This window comes from Macaca nemestrina, chromosome 4, assembly GCF_043159975.1.
Source record: "Macaca nemestrina isolate mMacNem1 chromosome 4, mMacNem.hap1, whole genome shotgun sequence".
NCBI classification, from domain to species: domain Eukaryota; kingdom Metazoa; phylum Chordata; class Mammalia; order Primates; family Cercopithecidae; genus Macaca; species Macaca nemestrina.
Genome location: NC_092128.1, coordinates 92572653 through 92595201, shown reverse-complemented (window position 1 = coordinate 92595201; position 22549 = coordinate 92572653). Strand labels below are relative to the sequence as shown.

General features: G+C 36.9%; 1 protein-coding gene across 1 annotated transcript in view; it reads right to left on the bottom strand.

The window, feature by feature from the left end:
* Nucleotides 1-22549, bottom strand: part of LOC105475674 (dynein axonemal heavy chain 11) — a 373683-nt gene that overhangs the window by 41701 nt on the left and 309433 nt on the right. The window contains exons 66-68 of the mRNA XM_071094928.1: nucleotides 15885-16089; nucleotides 6500-6664; nucleotides 4673-4813 (exon numbers count right to left, since the gene is read on the bottom strand). Of these exons, the coding sequence (XP_070951029.1) occupies nucleotides 4673-4813; nucleotides 6500-6664; nucleotides 15885-16089 (511 nt within the window). The remainder of the gene's footprint in view (nucleotides 1-4672; nucleotides 4814-6499; nucleotides 6665-15884; nucleotides 16090-22549) is intronic.

The following is a 22549-nucleotide window of genomic DNA, read 5'->3' as shown; positions in this document are numbered from 1 at the left end:
TTATATGTACAGCTTGATGAGTCTTGACAAATAGATATATTCTAATAACTGTAGCAACCAAGATATAGAACCTTTCTACTTACATCACCAGAAAAATTCTCACGTGCCTATTTACAGCCAATTTCCACCACCATCCCCAGCCCCAGTCAATTACTGACCTGCCTCTGTCACTGTAGAATAATTTTGCCTTTTCAATAATTTCACAGAAATAGCATCATATGGTATATACTCCTTGGTATCTGGCTGCTTCTTTTCAACATAATGTTTTGGTGACACATCCATGTTATTGTGTACACCAACAATTCATACCTTTATGTTTTGAGTGATAGCCCACTGTGGGAACATGCAAAATCTGCATAACTATTAATGTGCCAGTCCTTTGGGTTGTTTTCAGACTTTGACTTTTATGAATAAAGTGTCTCTGAACATTTGTTAACAAGCTGTTTGCAGGCATACATTTTTATTTCTCTTAGGTAAATGCCTGGAGTAAAAGTGTGAGATCATATTTTGTAACTGTATATTTACCTTTATAAGAAATTGCCAAACTGTTTTCCAAAGTGGTTTATTGTGTTTCCTCCAGCAATGTGAGAGAGTTGTGGTACCATATCTGTGTTACACTTGCTATTAACAGTCTTCTAAACTTGTAGCCCCCCACATTCTGCTTTTATTTTGAATTTTTCTGATGCCTGATGAGCATTTTTAATGTGCTTGTGGATAATTCAAATGTGTTACATGTCTGTTCAACTCTTATTACTGAGTTGTACAAGTTCTTTATATATCCTGATACAAATTCTTTGTTTTATATGTATGTATTGAGAATATTGTCTTTGGTTGTCTGTGGCCTACCTTTTCATCTTCATACCTTTTGAAAACCATAAACTTTTAAGTTTGATAAGGTTCAATTTATTAATTTTTTATTTTTTATTGTGTCCTAAGAAACCTTTACCTAACCCAAAGTCTGAAGCTTTTCTCTTATTTTTTTTCCTAGAAAATGTATAGCTTAATCAATTCATTTTGAATTTTTTATATGGTATAACAATTTGAGGTTTATTTTATGTCATGTGGATATCCAATTGTCCTAGCACCATTTGTTGTAAAAACTAGCCTTTCCTCATTGAATTGTCTTGGCACCCCTACTGAAAATCAACTGACCATGCATTTGTGGGTGTAATTCTGGATTCTCTAATCTGTTCCACAGATCTATGCATTTTTTTTCAGGCCAGTACTACAACATCTTGATTTGTGTAGATATGTCTTTTCATTTTTTGAGACGGAGTCTCACTCTGTTGCCCAGGCTGGAGTGCAGTGGCACAATCTCATCTCACTGCAAGCTCCGCCTGACAGGTTCACGCCATTCTCTTGCCTCAGCCTCCCGAGTAGCTGGAACCACAGGCATCCGCCGCCACGCCCGGCTAATTTTTTGTATTTTTAGTAGAGACGGGGTTTCACCGTGTTAGTCAGGATGGTCTCAATCTTGTGACCTCATGATCCACCTGCCTCAGCCTCCCAAAGTGCTGCGATTACAGGCGTGAGCCAATGCGCCTGTTCACAGAAGTCTTAAAAACAGAAATTGTAAGTCTTCCAACACTGTTTTTTTCTTTTTCAAAATTATTTAGCTATTTTAAGCCTTTAAATTTTCACACAAATTTTTAGGATAAGCTTGCCAATTTCTACCAAAAGGAAAAAGGAAATGTCTTCTGGTGTTTTGACTGGGACTGAATTGAGTCTATCAGTTTGGAGCGAACTGACATCTTAATATTGAGCATTCCAATTGATAAACATGGTGTATCTATTTAGTTAAGCCTTCTTTAATTTTTCTCAACAATATTTTGTAGTTTTTAGAATACAAACCTTACATATATTTTAATAAAATTATTCCTAACAAGTTTCATGGCTTTGGAAGCCACTGTAAACAGTGCTAAGATACTGATTTTATTTTCCACTTGTTTCTCATGTATAGAAATACAAGGTACTTTGTATATCAACCTTATATCCTGCAACCTTGCTAAAAATTCACTTCTTAGTCCTAGCAGGGTTTTGGTGAGTTTCTTGGGAGTTTCTATATACATAATCAGGTCATCTGTGAAAATATAGAGTTTTCCTTCTTCTTTTCAATATCTTGCCTTCTATTGTCTTATTGTACCGACTGTAACTTCCAGTGCAGTGTTGAATAGATGTGCTGAGAGAAAGATATCCTTGTCTTGTTCCTGATTTTAGGGAAAAGCATTTCATTTTCAACATTACGTATCATCTTAGGTGTAGATTTTTTCTAGATGCATTTTATCATGTTGAGAAGTCACCATCTATTCATTAGTTGAGAGTTGGTTATTGTTGTTTTTAACTAATTTCTTGAAATTTTTCAAGTTCTTTGCATCAATTAAAACGACCATATGAGCTTTTTTCTTTTATTCTGTTAATTGATTAATTACACTTCGTGATTCTTGAATGTTAAACCAATTTGATTCTTGGCATACATTCCACTTGGTCATAATATGTTGTGCTTTTTGTATATGGCTGGATTCAATTTGTCAGCATTTTCTGGAGGAGTTTACCAACAATGTTTCCAAGGGGGACTGCCCAGTATTTTTCTTTTATTGTAATGCCTTAGTGTAGTTTTGGAATTTGGCTAATACTGAGCTGACACTGATGATTTAGTTTTATCCTTCTCCTAATACACAGTTACTCTCAAACTCCAACCACACTGTGCTTGTTAAAAGTTTTGCATACTAGTTCTGTACTCTTAGGAAACCTGCTAGTTATGCTCGATCCTTTCTTCTTTATTATTGCCCATAACCAGTCCATCTCCAAGAGTCAATGATTCCAGGTTCAAATCATATCTCAGGTCTGTTCATGTATCTCTGAGTCTTTTGTCATCACATCAGTTAACTGCTTGAAATCTTCCAATGGCTTCTTGTTGCACCCAGAATATAATCCCCAAATCCCACACACAGTGGTCTACAAAATTCTGTGTGATCAAGTCTTTCCCACCTCTCTAGATTCATTTCTTGCTACCTTTCCCCTAGCTCATTACCCTCCAACCACAGAAATTCACTCACTACCTGGAATCCCTGAATTCTTTCATCTCACACATTCCTGTTTTCTCCAAACTCTCTTTACATAGCTAAGTCCTACTTATCCTTCAGAAATAAATGTTACTTCCTCTGGGAGGCCTTCCCTGAGCCCCCAGTAAAGCAGCCTCTCCACCTCTATCATTCTCTCTTACAGTACTTTCTACTTTTATAAACTGATGTGTGTTCATAAAGGTGGAACTATATCTATGTGTACATATATATCTTTATGTATCTATATATAGATATAGCTCCACCCTTATGTTCTTTCCAAAAGTATATACTCAAGTGACAAACATCTGACATGATGATTGATCATAATAAACATTTGTCTAAAAATGGATGAACAGATGAACAGAATGAATGAGCACTGCCCAGCAGGCAGCAGCATGATACAAGGTATGGAGCATGGGCTTTGGAAACAGTTACAGGTTGAAATGCTGGCTCTTAACAATAACAGATATAATTTATTGGGCAATGTATTTAAAGTCTGAAAATGTCATCCTTATTTTTTTAATGGGGATGATATTATATTCTTTATTGAGATGTAACAGGGATAAAGAATGAGCCAAACTATAAAAATGCCTTGCATGTAATAGTGACTTAATAAATAGTTGTTCTTATTATTTTTCTTTCTTTAGCAAAGAAATATAAGCATTCTCTTTCCAAGACACATTTTCACAAAGACAAAATAGGAGCCTCAAGAAAAATTCTCTTAAATTTAAGAGTTGGCTGGCCAGGCGCTGTGGCTCACACCTGTAATCCCAGCACTTTGGGAGGCCGAGGTGGGTGGATCACGAGGTTAGGAGATCAAGACCATCCCGGCTAACATGGTGAAACTCCGTCTCTACTAAAAATACAAAAAAATTAGCCAGGCATGGTGGCGGGCGCCTGCAGTCCCAGCTACTAGAGAGGTTGAGGCAGGAGAATGGCATGAACCCAGGAGGCAGAGCTTGCAGTGAGCCAAGATCGCACCACTGCCCTCCAGCCTGGGCAACAAAGGGAGACTCCATCTCAAAAAAAAAAAAAAAAAGTAAGAGTCTGCTCAGGAGCAATACACCAATATAATATGATACCATATCCATAGTTTAATTACCTCAAAGTCTTACTGAAAATTATAAATGAAAATTCCTGAGAATGAGGATTTTGCTTTTGTTATTTTGTTAACCAGATCCTCATGACTCCTTACTGGGTATACACTGATTGCTTAAAAATACATTCTGGCCACGCGCAGTGGTTTACACCTGTACTCTCAGCACTTTGGGAGGCCGAAGCAGGGGGGGATCACTTGAGGCCAGGAGTTCAAGACCAGCCTGGGCAACGTGGCAAAACCCTGTCTCTACTAATTATACAAAAATTAGCCCGGTGTGGTGGCGCACTCCTGTAGTCCCAGCTACTCAGGTGACTGAGGCATGAGAATTGCTTGAACATGGGAGGCAGAGGCTGCAATGATCATGCCACTGCACTCCAGCCTGGCGACAGAGTGAGACTCTGTCTCAATAATAATAATAATAGTTATTATTATTAATAAAATAAATTCCAAATTTCCAGAAACAAATTGAACTCCTAAAGTTTTCCATATTTCTTAGCTTATTCAGCATTACCTTCAAAGAGAACTGGTAGATGGGGTTGATTTTTTGGAGGTCATTAATAACAAAATAAAGAAGAGATGCTCTTGCTGCCACTGGTCTGTAACATTCTCGGGCCTCGTTGATTTTTCTTTCATTTTCTTTGGCTTCAATCACCTATGGTGGGATCAAACAAAATAAGTAACTTATTTACTCTTCATATTCTCTACACATATCCAAGGAACGGAAGACGTACCTGAAATGAAAAATTATGAGTATTAAAATAGATAACATGCATGGCATCCATGTGCATGAGCTTTTCTAAAATGTTTACATTCATATTTTAAAATAATTTTTTAATAAACTGAGTTTCAGTGAGAATGGACATAACTCTAGTGGTTTTCTAGGTTACAGATTAAACAAACCTACTTGTTTTCGGTTCTACAGAATTTGTTTCTGAGTAATGTCACCTTTCTGCTCCTTCTCTCTCTTTCAAGGCTTAATAACCCAGCTATATCACCTCCCAGGGATGGCTCTTAAAAGTCTGCTGGGTCAATTCAATGCCAATAACTTTATTAGGCAACAAGGCATACAAAAGCAGTCAAGGTCAATAATATATCCGGTAACTATGCTTACTAAAAAGCCTTAATATAAAGACTCTCATGCCTAATTCTAACTTTGCACTGAATCATCCATATGTCCATATATTTCCATTTAGTTTATCTTTATGTATTAGCCTCTGGGCACATTCAGAGAGATAATTAAAAAAGAAAAACCACCACCACCATCAACCAATATATTCAGTTTTACCCAAGGCTCAAATATCTATTTATTTTATCCAGGACTACCGCTGGTCCCACAGGATACAGTATTTTCCCCAACCTTCTCTACAGACTTGACTCATAATATTTGTGTATAAAAGGGAATAAAATGTAGGGCAGAGAAGGAAGTCACTACATGGTGATATATGAAGAAGACAGGAAGACACATTTTAAGAGACAATTAGAAGTTAACTTCAAAGCTAAGTTAATTTACTTAATTGTTCTAACTTTACCATCTTAGGAGCTGCCTAATATTCACTTACTTGAAAAGATGGAGAAATTTGGGATTCCATTTCCTCACTTAATTTAAGACAAATATATAGGATGTGTAGTGACACAGCTTCTGCTGGGTAATTACTAGATTACTTAGTAATAAGGGTATTCCAGAAAGCAAATAAGGGTCTAATTCACACTGAAATGATGGAATTTTAAGGGTTAACGGTCATTTGTGAAAGCCCAAAGTGCACATCACACATAAGGCATATTGGGACCCATGCTGGACGTTAGCAGGAAGCCTATTTCATAAAAATTTCTACTGGCTTTTAGGAAATGTCATTTTTCCAGGGGTGAATAGTGCATTTGAGTATAGCAGGAGACTATCATTTGCTCAGTATCCTGCCACGGCAGGCCAGTAAACAAAACTTCCACTCTAAGAATTTCTTTAAAATGTCCAACAGCTTGGAGAATCTGCAGAGAAGCTGTAGGATATAAGTTTGGTAGAGCCGGATGCTAAGGCTTTTCAGATTTTCAGCCATAGAAGCCAGCAGGCCTCAACTTTCTTTACATTTGATCACCCAGGAAAAATAGTAGCTGGACAGTGTCTGATTTGAATGAGATCTCTATGGAATTAGGAGAAGCACACATTCAACCATCTCCATCTCCATTTAGAATCCCACACAGTCCAGTTGCAGCTTATTAAATCACCTGAATTCCACACAGTGGTCCTCTTAGAGGAATTACTAAGTCTGATTACACTGCCCGCCCCATGTGTCTTATTCAAACAGACCATTAGAATCTGCCAGGTATCCTCTGCCCTTCCTACCTTGCGCTCTATCTCTGCCGCAGTGGCCTTTGTTGCCTCCAAGCTCTCTACTAGTTTGGTGTCATCCAGAAAGCTTCCCTCTGCTTCAGAAAGGCGCAAAAGGAGGTCGTCTTCCAGATACTTGAGCTCAATCTTAAAATCATTTTGGTGCTTTGTCAATACCAACTAATACAAACCAAGAAAAGTGTGAAAAATGGTGGTTAAGTACATTTATTTTTTATTTATTTATTTTTTTTTTTTGAGAGGAAGTCTCGCTCTGTCACCCAGGCTGGAGTGCAGTGGTATAATCTTGGCTCACTGCAACCTCTGCCTCCCAGGTTCAAGCGATTCTCCTGCCTCAGCCTCCTGAATAGCTGAGATTACAGGCACCTGCCACCACATCCAGCTATATTTTTGTATTTTAGTATAGACGGGGTTTCACCATGTTGGTCAAGCTGGTCTTGAACTCCTGAACTCAAATGATCCACCCACCTCGGCCTCCCAAAGTGCTGGGATTGCAGGCGTCAGTCACCGCGCCTGGACAAGTACTTATTTTTAAAGCAGAGTTTCCTTAATCACAAATTTCACGAAATCAGTATATAATAAAACACCCTTAACATTGAAACCATACCAATCATAATTTTTAGAAGTTCTTTAAAAAACTTCAGAAGGTATGTTAAGATCTAGTTGCACTCCAGGGCGCAGAGTATAAACACTTACAATAATTTAACATCATGAACCATAGGAAGAATCTGTTTAAGAAAACATCAGAAACTTCTGGTTTCTGCTCAGATGTATAAAGGCTTAGAAGTCTTGTTTCTGTTCTCAAAATAGGAAAAACACTCATCAACAATTCTTCTTACATGCATCGGAAAACTGAGGTCACAGGGCAAATTGCCATCCTAAAAATAGGCAAACAGAATCACAACTTCTCAGGAACACTGACATGGTAATTGGCTAATTGCTGAAGGTAGAACTTGAGTTAAAACTTCAGCGGGGCCCAGTCTTTGGAGTCTCTACACTTCTTTGAGTTTTACCTCCAGGAAACGCCATCAGGTTCTTACAGTGAAAGTCAGATAAAATCTACACCCGCTCTGGGCTCAGGATAGGAAAAGTAACCATTATGGCATAAGCTCAGAGGCAAAGTAATTATTTTAAATATGTCCAGAGCTTTCTGTTCTCCTTAACAAAATCCTGCCCACAAAGGAAACTACTTGGTCAGTGCCTAATATGACCTGGATGTATTAGTCTGTTCTCAATTTGCGATAAAGGATTTCCTGAGACTGGGTAATTTATAAAGAAAAGAGGTTTAATTGACTCATAGTTCCACATAGCTAGGGAGGCATCAGGAAACATAATCATGGCGGAAGGGAAGCAAACATGTCCTTCTTTCCTTGGCAGCAGGAGAGAGAAGTGCCCAGCAAAGGGGAAAAGCCCCTTATAAAACCATCAGATCTCATGAGAACTCACTCACTATCACAAGAACAGCATGGAGGAAACCAACCCCATGATTCAGTTACCTCCCACTGGGTCCCTGCCACAACATATGGGGATTATGGGAACTACAAGTCAAGATGAGATTTGGGTGATATCATAGCCAAACCATATCTCTGGGGAAGGGCAGACTTCCTGTCCTTTAAAAAAGGCTAAGTAACTCTTCTGAAGGTCACATTCCAGTGATTCAGGGCTCCTAAAAAACCCTGAGATTTAATGATAAGATAAAAGAATGCTTCCCGTCCATAATACCTTACCAACACATTGACAGACTCCAGTATAATATCAGTGGATTATAACTGAGAGATTTGCCAAATCAGTTTTTAGGGAAACCTAAAGACAACAAAGGAGACAAAAACAAGGACACTAGATAAAACTGAAGTCTACAATACAAACAGCTACAATGAACATGAAACACAGCCTTAACTCCTAGCCCTAGAAACATAAAACCTCACACTAAAATGGTATTTACTTCTGTGACAATTATCTAACACACCATGTCTGGCTTTCAACAAACAAGTACAAGGTGTACTAAAAAGCAAAAAACAGAACAAAACCAAAAGAAAACAAAAGACAAACCAGAAGAGAGAACGCAAACCTCAGCACGAGACTCAGATGTGGCAGAAATTTTGGAATTATCAGACTGGGAGTTAAAAGTAACTACTTAATGTGCTAAGAGCTTTACTGGAAAAGTGAACACCATGAAAGACCACATGGGCAATATAAGTAGAGATAGAAACTCGATGAATAAAAAGGAAATGCTAGAAATAAAAAACAATGTAACAAAAATGGAGAATTTTTTTTTTTTTGAGACGGAGTCTCACTCTGTCACTCAGGCTGGAGTGCAGTGGCATAATCTTGGCTGGGTCTTGATCTCCTGACCTTGTGATCCACCCACCTCGGCTTCCCAAAGTGCTGGCATTACAGACATGAGCCACTGTGCCTGGTCGAAGAATGTTTTTGATGGGCTCATGAGTAAATTAGACACAGTGACAAAAATCAGTATGCTTAGACATGTCAGTAGATACTTGAAAAGAAAAAAAGAATAAAAATTAAAAAGGAAAGAATATCCAAGAACTGTGAGATGCTTACAAGGAGAAGAAAGAAAAAAATGAGCAGAAGAAAGATTGGAAATAATGGTAGCTAAAAATTCTTCAAAATTAATGAAAGATACTAAACCATAGATCCAGGACACCCATAGCACATTAAGCAGGATAAATGCCAAAAAATCAACTCCTAGGCATTTAATATTCAAACTGCGTATCAAAGACAACGAAAAAATCTTGAAGGAGTCCACAGGAAATAAATTACCTTACCTATGAAGGAACAAGGATAAGAATTACATGGAATTTCTCTTGAGAAACTATGCAAAAAGGAGAGTTGAGTAAAATATTTAAAATTTTATGGAAAAAAATTAACAAATAATTTTGTATCTTGTAAAATTATCCTTCAAAAGTAAAGCAGTAATAAACGCTTTCTTAGACAAACAAGACTGAGGGATTTTGTTGTTAGTAGATCTGCCTTACCAGAAATGTTAAAAACAAAAATTCTTCATAGAGAAGAAAAATGACATAGGTCAGAAATTCACATCTATGTAAAGAATGAAAGAGTACTAGAGAAGGAGTAAATGAAAATAAAATAAGTTAGTTTACTAATTGAGCTGTCTTTTCAAAACAGTAATAACAGCAATATAGTCAGTGATTATAACTTATGGAGAAGTGAAATGAATGACAGCAATGTTATAAAGGATGAGAGGAAGGAAATGAGAATAGTCTCATTTTACCTGCATTGGTAATGCGGTATTTTTTACCTGCATTACCAATGAGGCAGTAGTGTTATTTGAAAATGGAGTTAGAGGCTGGGCACGGTGGCTCATGCCTGTAATCCCAGCACTTTGGAAGGCTGAGACGGGTGGATCACCTGAGGTCAGGAGTTTGAGACTAGCCTGACCAACATGGCGAAAAACCATCTCTACTGAAAATACAAAATTAGCTGGGCATGGTGGTACATGCCTGTAATCCCAGCTACTCGGGAGGCTGACGCAGGAGAATTGTTTGAACCGGGGAGGCAGAGGTTGCAGTGAGCTGAGATTGTGCCATTGCACTCCAGCCGGGGCAACAAGAGCAAAACTTCATCTCAGGGAAAAAGAAGAAAGAAAAAAAAGAAAATTGAGTTAGATTAGTTGTAAATGTATACTGCAAATGCTAAGGTAACCACTAACAATTTTTTTAAAAAGAAATACAATTTATATTGTACTTATATATAGCAATATATTTTGTTAAGAGAAGATACACTAGAATCATATAAAATGCTTAATTAAAACCAAAGGAGGCAGAAGAAGAGGAAAAGAAAAATATTACAAATACAAAATACATATATTTATATTGTATTATATAAATATTACAGCAATATATACATATATAGAGAAAGAGTGCGTGAGCGTGAGCATGCAATATATACAGCTAAGACAGAAGAGACACTGGAATCATAGAAAGTGCTCATTTAAAACCAAAGATGGCAGAAAAAGAGAAAAAGACAAAAAAAACTAGTGAGAAACAAGTATAATGAATAAAAACCAATAAAATATGGTAGATATTGATGTAATTACAGCAACAATCTCTTTAAATGTGAATTATATTGACATAGTGGATAAAAAACAAGACCTAACTATCTACTGTCTATAAAATCCACTTTAAATATAAAAATTAAAAGGTGAGAGAGAGAGAGATGGAGAAAGATATATCATGCTGACACTAATCAAAAGAGAGTTGGGGTGGTTATACTAATTTAAGACAAAGTAGTTATCAGAATAAGAAAAATTATTGAGAACAAAGAAGTGCATTACATAATAAAGGGGTCTACTCTCCATGAAAGCATAACAATCTTTAATGTGTATGCACCTAATAACAGAGTGTCAAAATACACAAGGTAAAAACTAAGAGTTGCAAGGAGAAATAAACAAGGCCACAATTATAGCTGGACAATTCAAAACCCTTATATCATAACTGACAGATCCAGCAGGCAAAAAATCAGCAAGGATGTAGCTGAACTGTGCAACATCATCAATCATCTGGATTGAATGTCACTGACTACTTTATCCACCTACAGAAGAATATACATTTTTCTCAAGCTCACATGGAACATTCACGAAGATGAACCAAATAACACACCAAAAAGGCTTAAAAGAATAGAAATCATACAAAGTATGTTCCAGACCACAACAAAATTAAATAAGAAATCAGTAACGGAAAGCTTAAAATTCAAAAATATTTGGAGATTAAACGACACACTTTAAAATAACACATGGGTCAAAGAAGTTTCAAGAGAAACTTAAAAATATTTTGAAAGAAATGCAAACAAAAATACAACATATCAAAATTTGTGAGATGCAGAAAAAGCAGTGGTTAAAGGGAAATTTATAGCATTGAATGCATATATTAGAAAAGTACAGAAGAAAACCCAAAGGTATTTATCTAAGCTTTTACCTTAGAAAATTAAATAAAGGAGCAATGTAAATCTAAAGCAAGCTTATGAATACATAATAAAAATCAGAGCAGAAGTCAGTAATATTTTAACCAGAAAATCAATAAAATCCAAAGCTGATTATTTGAAAGAATCAACAGAATGTATAATTCTCTAGCCAGGCTAGCCAAGAGACAAGAGGCAGCACCAATTATTGGTATGAGAAATGAAAGAGGGGCATAAATACCAATTCCATGAACATTAAAGGATAATAAAAGAATCTTATAAACCATTACATGCTTACAAATTTGATAACTTAGATGAAGTGAATTGATACTTTGGAGGGCAGAACCTACCAAAAACACATACATAATCTGAAAAGGCCTATATGCATTAAATGAATTTATAATCTTTCAAAACAGAAACCACCAGGTCCAGATGATTCCACTGGAAGAAAAGAGTTAAGGGGGAAATAGTATCAATTCTCTACAATATTTTTCTAGAAAACAGAAGCAGAAAGAACACTTCCTATCTCATTCTATAAGGCAAGCATTACTCTAAGACCAAAACCAGATAAACCCACTACAGGAAAAAACAAAAAAACTACAGACCAGTATCTCTGATGAGCATAGATGTGAACATCCTCAAAAAATTAGCAAATCAAATCCAACAATGTGCAAAAATAACGAAACACCACGACCAAGTGGGATTTATTCCAGGTATGCAAGTCTGGTTCAAAAGTGAAGTAATGATCTATAACAAGCTAAAGAAGAAAAAATGTAGTCATATCAATCAATATAGAAAAAACATTTGATAAAATTTAACAGTAATTTAATGATAAAAACTCTCAGCAAATTAGAAATAGAGGGGAACTTTCTTGATAAAGAACATCTAAAAGAAGAGAATCATAGCTAACATTGTACTTAATGGTGAGAAGCTAGAAGTTTTTTCCCTAAGATCAGGAATGAGGCAAGGTTCCACTCCTATTCAGTGTTGTACTAGAAGTGCTAACTAATACAGTAAGACAAGAAAAGGAAATAAAAGGTATACAGAATGGGAAGGAAGAAACAAAAAATTGTCTTTGTTCACGCATGACATGATAATCTATGTGGAAAATCCCAAAGTATGAACATAAGGCCTCTTGCAACCAATAAGCAGGTAGAGCACATTTGCAGGATGCAGATTAATATACAAAAGCCATTGCTCTTCTATACACCAGCTTTGAACAATTGGAATTTGAAATTTAAAACACAATGCCATTCACATTAGTACCAAAAAACTGAAACACTTAGGTACAGATTTCACAAAGTATGTTGAAGATCTGTCTGGAGGAGTAAAAAACTCTGATGAAAGAAATCAAAGATCTAAACAATGGAGAGATATTGCATGTTTATGAATAGGAAGTCTCAATATTGTTAAGCCATTCATTATTCCTTTCTGAAATTCAGCACAATATTATTCAAAATACCTGTACATTATTTTGTAGATATTGAAAATTTGATTCTAAAGTTTATATTAAAAAGCATAAGATCCAGAATCATCAAAAATATACAGAAAAACAAAGTCAGAGAATTGACACTACTTGGCTTCCAGACTATCAAGCTACAGTAATCAAGGTGGTGTGATATTGATGAAAGGATAGACAAACAGATCAATGGAATGAAACAGAGAACCCAGAAATATGAACAGATCCACAGAAATATGGCCAACGGATGTTTAACAAGGATCAAAGGCAATTTAAGGGAGAAAATATGGTCTTTTCAACAAATGGTGCTGGGACAACTAGATATCCACATGCAAAAGAATGAAGGTGTACCCCTACCTCACACCATGTACAAAAATTAACTCAAAATGTACAACGGAGCTAAATGTAAGCACTAAAATTACACAGCTCCTAAGAGAAAACATACATCTTCATGAACTGTCAGTTAATGATTTCTTAGATATGATACCAAAACACAAGCAAGAAAAAATAGATAAATTGAACATTACCAAAATTAAAAACTTTTGTGCTTCAAAGGACACTAACAAGAAAGTGAAAAGACAACCCACAGAATGGGAGAAAATTTTTGTAAGTCATAGATCCAATAAGAATCTGACATTCAGAACACAAGAACTCCTGCAACTTTTTTATGCTAACAGAAAAAAAAATACTATTTTCTTATATGGTCTGGTGGTGCCTTGATTACAGACATGGTCCCTGATCCAGCCTGGCAATTAGTGCACAAGGCAGCAAGCCACTGCTCCTTTGAATTCTGACTTGGTGGATGACCCACTCCTGGCATGTTGCAGTTCCACTGAATGTAGCACATTTGTAAGGAGGCCTCAGGGAACCATGTCCATTCATACCCAGCCTTGATCTCACAGCTGTCTTTGCCTACATGGCAACTGCTGCAGTGGCAAATCCAAGTAAAGCAGCCTCACAAAGAGTGTAAGCATGGACCAGAATTTCTTGCACGGCTTAGTAAAACATGATTGCTGGACCCCCAACCAGAGTTTCTCATTTAGTGGGATCTGGGCTGTGGCCAGATAATTTGCATTTAAAGCGTATTTGTATCAGCACCAGCTGATAGTGATGCTGCTGCTCCAGGACCCCCAGTTTGAGAATCACTGATTTATACCAGGGTGGCAATCTTTTTCTGGAAAGGGCCAGATAGTAAATACTTTTGGCTTTGTAGGCCATAAGGTATCTGTTGCAACTACCCCACTCTGCCATCATAGTGCAAAAGCAGTCACAGAAAATATGTAAATATATGAACAAGTCAATTTTTTGTTTGCTTTTGTTTTTGTTTGGGACAGTCTTGCTCTGTCCTCCAGGCTGGAGTGTAGTGGCACTATCCCCGCACACTGCAACCTCTGCCCCTGGGTTCAAGTGGTTCTTGTGACTCAGCCTCCCCAGTAGCTGGGGCTACAGTGGTGCACCACCACACATGGGTAATTTTTTGTATTTTTAGTAGAGATGGGGTTTTGCCATGTTGGCCAGGCTGGTCTCAAACTCTTGGCCTCAAGTGATCCAGCCTCAGCTTTCCAAAGTGTTGTATTACAGGTGTGAGCCACTGTGTTTGGCGATGGCTGTGTTTCAATAAACTTTATTAACAAAAAGAGGTGACGGGCCAAATTAGGCATGGGAGCCACAGTTTGCAGACTCCTGATTTGTACTAAGAAAAAGTATTCTAGCTTAGTTTTTCAAAATATGAATAATGTTGTTCATCTGTGGGAAGAAATCCTTTCAAGTTCCAAAATGTAGGCCATGAATCTCTAACATCTGAAATATAAATCCTTGTTTTAATTCTTAATATATCTCATTTAAATTTTTGAGACACACTATTGCCAAATTTGCCCAGGTTAGCATGTAAATTCTTTTTAATTTTCACATCACCATTTCAATATTCAAATTTATTGTTAGAAAGCTGGGCACAGCATGACCAGGCATGGTGGCTCATGCCTGTAATCCCAGCACTTTGGGAGGCTGAGGCACGAGGATCACGAGGTCAGGAGTTTGAGACCAGCCTGGCAAATATGGTGAAACCCCATCACTACCCAAAATACAAAGATTAGCTGGGTGTGGTGGTGCATGCCTGTAGTCCCAGCTACTCGGGACGCCGAGCAGAAGAATTGCTTGAACCCGGGAGGTGGAGGTTGCAGTGAGCCAAGACCATGTCACTGCACTCCAGGCTTGGCGACAGAGCGAGACTCCCTCTCAAAAAAAAAAAAAAAAAAAAGGAAAAAAGAAAGCTGAGCACAGCATTCCTTTATAGTTTACAACCTCTGTGTGTAGTTATGTGCCTTTGTCTTCTTTTACTTGCCTTTTATCTTTTATTCTTCACTAGTCCTTATGGAGGTATATGTACTATATTACTTCATCACCCCTTCTTGCCAAAGAACTAGCTTGTTTATTTTGTTAATCTTTTCTGTTTCTCCATTTTCTGATTTTATCTTTATTATTGCCTTTCTTCTACATTTTAAGGTTATGTTGTTTTGTTTTCTGTATACAACACTAAATTTCATTATTTTCAGCATTGTTTCTTAATATACTTAGGGCCACAAATGTCCCTTGGAATACTAGTCATAACTAGCTACCAGGTCCTTAATTTTTCCAAGTTTTCTTCATTACACCTCTTTTTCATTCTTTAGCCCAGGCTAAATTAGTCGATTACATTCCAACCTACCTGGGCATACCTCTATTTTACATGACTCGTATGCCTCTTTGTTTGCTGTCAGACAAGATCCAGAGCCACCCTATCTCCTACTTGTGGTATAACCGTAACAATCTAGCATTTATGAAGAGCAACTTTGAATTGTTTAACTTTTAACATGTATACTTATTTTTCCCAATTAGATTGCAAGATGCTAGTGGGCAAGAATCCTATTTTATACTTCTGTGTCTAGCACTACGATCTGTGCAAAGCAAGTGCCGAATAAGTGTTGGTGGTGACGTAAACATTTTTACCTTAAGTTTCTCCAAATCTGGCCTCTCAATACTGACAACCTCTGCCAGCAGCTGGGCTTCTAGACCATCTTCTGTGACTGTGAAATTGAGGAGAGTTGTCTGAGCTTGTAATTCCGGCTTGTAGTGAGGATTTGCCAATTTTGTGTGAAGGATAAGGCGAAAGTTCTTGTGAAATTCGCATTCTTTATCTCCAATCATGATATACCTAAAGGGAGCAAAACACAGACTTTCAGGAGACTCCTATGACCCATAACTGATACTAAGGTGTCATTCCATTCCTGTATTCTTATAATGGACCTTGGCCAGAAGCTTAGGTGATTTAGAATTTTTCAGCTGCTCCCAAATTTCCTAAAGTACAGCAGGATCAGCAATCACCCACCAAATCTCTATATGACTTAGTTTCCTCATATGAGAAATATTGATAATAATAGTACTCACCTCATAGTGTCACTCTAACGATTAAATACAATCATATAAAAGACCTATAACAACAAGTAGTAGCTTTTATTATTATACAGTAAGTCCTTGATGTCACTGATAAACTTGCAAACTGTGACTTTAAGCAAAACAACATATGTAGAAACCAGTTTTACCACTGGCTAATTGATAAAAACAAGAGTGAAGTTTTTATGGCATGTTCCTGGTCACAAAAACATCATCAAACTTCTAACTAAAGGCCCCAAACACTTCTAATATTAAACACTGAAATAAATGTGAGCTATACGTATATTTAAAAAGGTTAATAAAAACAAGTAAGATAATTATTTACTCAGTTTTTGGTGCGTTAATGAGAAATGGTGGGCATAATGGGGGTAGGTTAAATTGAGAAATAAATGTGTACGAAGCAGAAAATCTTAAGCAGCACCTCCTACCACCACACAGTTCAAAAGCAATGACAGATCTGGCAGGCTTGAGAAGGGCTTTTGTACTGCAATGTTCAGTGTCGTGCATTTGTATGATTATCGTCTAATTTACAAATTTTTATTTGACAACAGTTTGTATTCACTCATTCATTCCTTTTCCAACCCACTGATTCCAGTGCAGGCTCATGGGTGGCTGGAGACTACCCTGGCAGCTCAGGGCGCTGGGTAGGAACCAGCCCTGGACAGGATGTCATCCCATGGCAGGGCCACTCACACACCACCCCCGTCACTCACTCACACTGGGACCATACAGACATTCCAGCTCACCTAACGTGCTCAGCTGTGGGATATGGGAGGAAACAGGAGGACAAGAGAAAACCTAGGCAGACATGGGGAGCATGTGCAAACTCCACACAGACAGTGGTCCCAGCAAGCAGGATTTGTTTTTTTTCCCTCATTAACATTAAAAGGATGTTATTTCAGGGCCAGCTGTACTTTCTGTGATTAAAAGTACATTAAATACTGCTATTCTTTAAGGATAAGATAAAATGTGTATGTATGTGTTTATGTGTATCTGTGTATATACGTATAATGCATCTTAAGTGCATATGTATTTAATATACTTATGTATGTTAAATAATGTATTAAAATATTTTACTTTTATAAAGATGAAATGTTAAAAACACATATATTCTTTTTTTCTTTGGGACAGTGTCTCTCTCCTTCACCCAGGCTGAAAGGCAATGGTACGATTTTGGCTCACTGCAACCTCCGCCTCCTGGGTTCAAGTGATTCTTGTGCCTCAGCCTCCTGAGTAGCTAAGATTACAGGTGCACACCACCACGTCCAGCTAATTTTTGTATATTTTTAGTAGAGGTGGGGTTTTCCATGCTGGTCAGGCTGGTCTCGAACAACTGACCTCAGGTGATCCATCTGCCTTGGCCTTCCAAAGTGCTAGGATTACAGGTGTGGCCACCTTGCCCAGCCCAAAACACATACATTTAAAAAATTACTTTCCAATACTTTCTGCATTGGCTTCCTGTAACTGCAAATCCTTGGTTGCCTCAGCATTTTCCTCTGAAAATTATTTCTGTAAATAGTCACTAGGCTAATTCTATTCAAAGCTCCCAGCTTAATTCATGTTATTTTTTAAATTTAAGGGTACATAGTAATTGCATGTATTTATGGGGTACATGAGATGTTTTCATATCGGCTTCATGGTCTCTTTCCTGCTAGGAACCTGCTGTGACGATCTAGTAAATTCTAATTTCTAATTCATGCAAGAGACAGAGAAGTCAAAACCACAAATACTGGAACTTCTCAAAGTGGCCTAAGCTGCTTAGAGTGAAACTTCTTATGAGACCTAGAGGCATGGGTGCAGCAAAAAGTCTCTTCTCAGTCTTCTATTTTACCTTACATATGAAAATTCTGGATTCTTCCTTCCTTCAGTGTATAAAATATTTAAATTGTATAGATATCACCATGACAGAAAATTAGACCCCAATTATTTTAATTGAAATTACTTTAAATAGCCATGAGAAAAAAATATTTATTTCCCATCTCATTGACTTCCACGTGAGATGTTAATTCACTGAATTTGTCAGTTTTGAACAACTGGGTCAATTCTAAAGCAAAGACATTCTATCACATTCAGACAGGGCTCCTTTTTATCAAAATGTCACAATATTAGCAACAATTTTTAATCTGAGGAGCAATATCCAGAATGCCATAAAGTGGCAATGTTTTATGTGGTTCTTGGAGGATGTTTTATAATTATGTCTTGCTGAGAGATTAGGTCTCTTGTGTCTATGGTAAGGAAAGTGCCTCTGAACCACTGGCTGTGTTATTTGACTGGAAACATTTTTAATGAGACAACTGGTTTTAACGTGTGAAGACTATTTAAATATTATAATTTTCTTACATTACTAAAGCTTTTGTTGCCTGAATATGAATTTAAAATCCCAAAGAACTGATCAGACCTATGACCTACTGTCTTCATCTAACTCTCAAATTTTGTTTTCCCTGCAGAGTGATCTTACACCGGCAACAAAAACCTTCCGAGTTGTTGATTAAGTGTCTAAACTTGAAAAAATTCTGACAAATAAGCCACTTTTGAAAACCCTGTTAGTTGAATGGTGAATTTATTCACTTTATTCAGTTTGGATTTGTTTTTACCTTGTCAGTATCTCTTACTATTTAACTGTTTTTCAAGAGGAGAATAAGCAACTCAGTTAGCAACCCTCTTCTGTCCCAGCCAGTCCCTTTTTTTGTTTTGAGACAGTCTCGCACTGTCACTGAGGCTGGAGTGCAATGGCACGATCCCGGCTCACTGCAACCTCCACTTCCCGAGTTCAAGCTATTCTTCTGCCTTAGCCTCCCGTGTAGCTGGGATTACAGGCATGTGCCTCCACGCCTGGCTAATTCTTTTGTATTTTTAGTAGAGACGGAGTTTCACCATGTTGTCCAGGCTGGTCTCAAACTCCTGACCTCATGATCCGCCCCCCTTGGCCTACCAAAGTGCTGGGATTACAGGCGTGAGCCACCGCATCCGGTCAGCATCAACTTTTAATATACTGATTTATTCTGTCATCTGTTCAGCCAATAAATATGTATTCAGTCATGTTTCTACAATTTGATAGGCATACAGGGATCAAACATCTGTACAAGTGAAAGGTGGGTAAAAGAACTAAATAAATATTTCTCCAAAGAAGAAATGCAAATGACCAATAAGCATATGAAAAGATGCTTAATATCATTAGTCATTAGGGAAATGCAAATCAAAGCCATAGTGAGGTACCACTTCACACCCATGAGAATGACTATAATAAAAAAACAAACACAGTAACAAGTGTTGGTGAGGACATGGAGAAACTCATACACTGCTAATGGGAATGTAAAATTGTGCAACCACATTGGCAAACGGTTTGGCCATTCCTTAAAATTAGCATGGTGTGGTGGCGTGCACCTGTAGTCCCAGGTACTTAGGAGGCTGAGATAGGAGGATCACCTGAGCCTTGGGAAGTCGAGGCTGCAGTGAGCTGTCATCAGGTCACTGCACTCCAGCCTGGGCAACAGAGACCCTGTCTCATAAATAAATAAAAAATAAATAAATAAAAAAAAATAAATAAAAAATAGTTTAAAAATCCAAACAATGAAATATTATGGAAAAACCCACAATTACTTTTGCACCAACCTAATATTTGGCCATAGAATGGAATGAAGTATTGATATATGCTATGACACAAATGAAACCTGAAAATGTACAAAGTGAAAGAAGTCACAAAAGATCACAAAAGATATTACATGACTCCACTTATGTGAAATGTCCAGAACAGGCAAATACAGAAAGACACAGGAATTTCAATTCTAAAACAGACTGTGCTGATGGTGGCCCAACTCTGCGAATATACTAAAAACCATTGAATTACACACTTTGAGTGGGCAAATTATATCATATGTGAATTATATCTTGATAAGGATGCTACCAAAAAAATGGAACAATTATCAAGAGGTCAAATCATTAACATTTGGGCTTTTATCAATCTGTAAGTTACCATGCTAATACAGTTTCTCAGAGGTTCATGCTTGTCTTTTGAGTATAGCAATGTGTATCACAGGATGATCTTGTTTGATAAGGACACCTTTCTAAATTAACCTGCCTCTTTTGACTGACAATTTAGTCAAATATGTCTACAATGGAGAGCATCATCAAAATTTCTCCTATTATTTGAGTTTCCTCTTTCCAAGGATTTCCAAAATGATCTCATAAGTAGTTTTGAGAAAATCTCTGTTAGTGCTATTCACTGTATAGTTCACTGCTAGTTCTGTTGACTCAGCTTAACTTTGGCATTTGTATGATTGACTTTTTAAAAAACTATTTGTAATTGACACATAATTGTACATATTAATGGGGCCCCATGTGATGTTTCAATACATGTATACATTGTATAATGATCAAACCATGATATTCAGCATATCCATCATCTCATTGATCATTTCTTTGTGGTGAGAATATTCAGAATCCTCTCTTCCAGTTATTTTGAAATATACACTATAATATTGTTTACCATAGTCACCCTACTGTGCTATAGAACACAGAACGTATTCCTCCCATCTAACTAAAAACCACTGAATTGCACACTTTAAGTGGGCGAATGGTATACAGTATGTGAATTATATCTTGATAATGGTGCTACCAAAAAAAAAGTAACAATGATCTGTTAAAACGATCAATGGGCAATTTTGTAACCATTGACCAATCTCTCCCCACCATCCCCTCTCCTTTTCCCTCCCCTGTCTCTGGTAACCACTTTTCTACTCTACTTCTGAGATCAGCTTTTTTAGATAAAAATGAATGAGATCATGCAGTGTTTGTCTTTTTATGCCTGACTTATTTCACTTAACATAATGTCCTCCAGGTTCATCCATGTTGCCACAAATTACACGATTTTATTCTTTTTTATGACTGAGTAGTATTCTATTGTGTATATATACCACATTTTCATTATGCATTCAATTGTTGATAGGCTGATTCCAGATTTTGGCTAATGTGAACAATGCTGCAATAAACATGCAAATGCAGGTATCTTTTTGACATGCTGATTTCATTTCCTTTTGATTCATCATAGTAGAAATGCTGGATCTTAAGAACTGGTAGTTCTTAGTTTTTTGAGGAATCTCTCTACTCTTTTCCATAATGGCTATATCAATTTACATTTCCACCGATGGTGTAAAAGCATCCCCTTTTCTCCACATCCATTCTAGCCATTGTTAGTCTTTTTGATAATATCCATTCTAATTGGGGTGAAATGATATCTCATTGTGGTTTTGATTTGCATTTCCCTGATAATTAGTGATGTGGAATATTTTTCATGTACCTGTTGGTCATTTGTATGTTTTCTGAGAAATGTCTATTCAAGTCCTTTGCCTGTTTTAAAATCACGTCCTTTTTTTTGTTGTTGTTACTAAATTGAGTTCCTTACATATTCCGGATATTAAGCTCTTGATTGTCAGAGACATATTTTGAAAACATTTTCTCCCGTTCTGCAGGTTGTCTCTTTGTTGATTATTTCCTTTGTTGTGCAGAAGCTTTTTAGTCTGATGTAATCCCATTTGTCTATCTTTGCTTTTGCTGCCTGAGCCTCTGAGGTCTTATCCCAAAAATCTTTGTCCAGACCAATGTTATAAAGCATTTCCCCAATGTTTTCTTCTAGTAGTTTTATAGTTTCAGGTATTACATTTAAGTGTTTCATCCACTTTGAGTTGATTTTTGTCATTGATGAGAAATAGGGGTCTAGTTTCCTTTTTCTGCATGTGGTTATCATTTTTCCAACACCATTTATTGAAGAGACTGTTCTTTCCACAATATGCATTCTTGGTAACTTTGTTGAAAATCAGTTGGCTATAAGTGTGTGATTTCTGGGTTTTTTATTCTGTTTCATCTGTCTGTGTGTTTGTTTTTATGCAAGTGCCATGCTCTTTTGGTTATACAGCTTTGTAGTATACTTTGAAGTCAGGTAGTGTGATGCCTCTAGCTTTGTTCTTTTTACTCAAGATTGGTTTGGCTATTTGGAGTCTTCTCTTATTCCATATACATTTTAGGATGGTTTTTTCTATTTCTGTGAAGAATGTCACCGGTATTTTCATAAGGATTATATTGAATTTGTAGATCACTTTGGGTAGTATGGACATTTTTACAATGTTAATTATTTCAACCCATGAACAGGAAATATCTTTTCATTTGTTTGTGTCCTCCTCCAATTTATTTCATCAATGTTTCATAGTTTTCTTTGTAAGGATTTT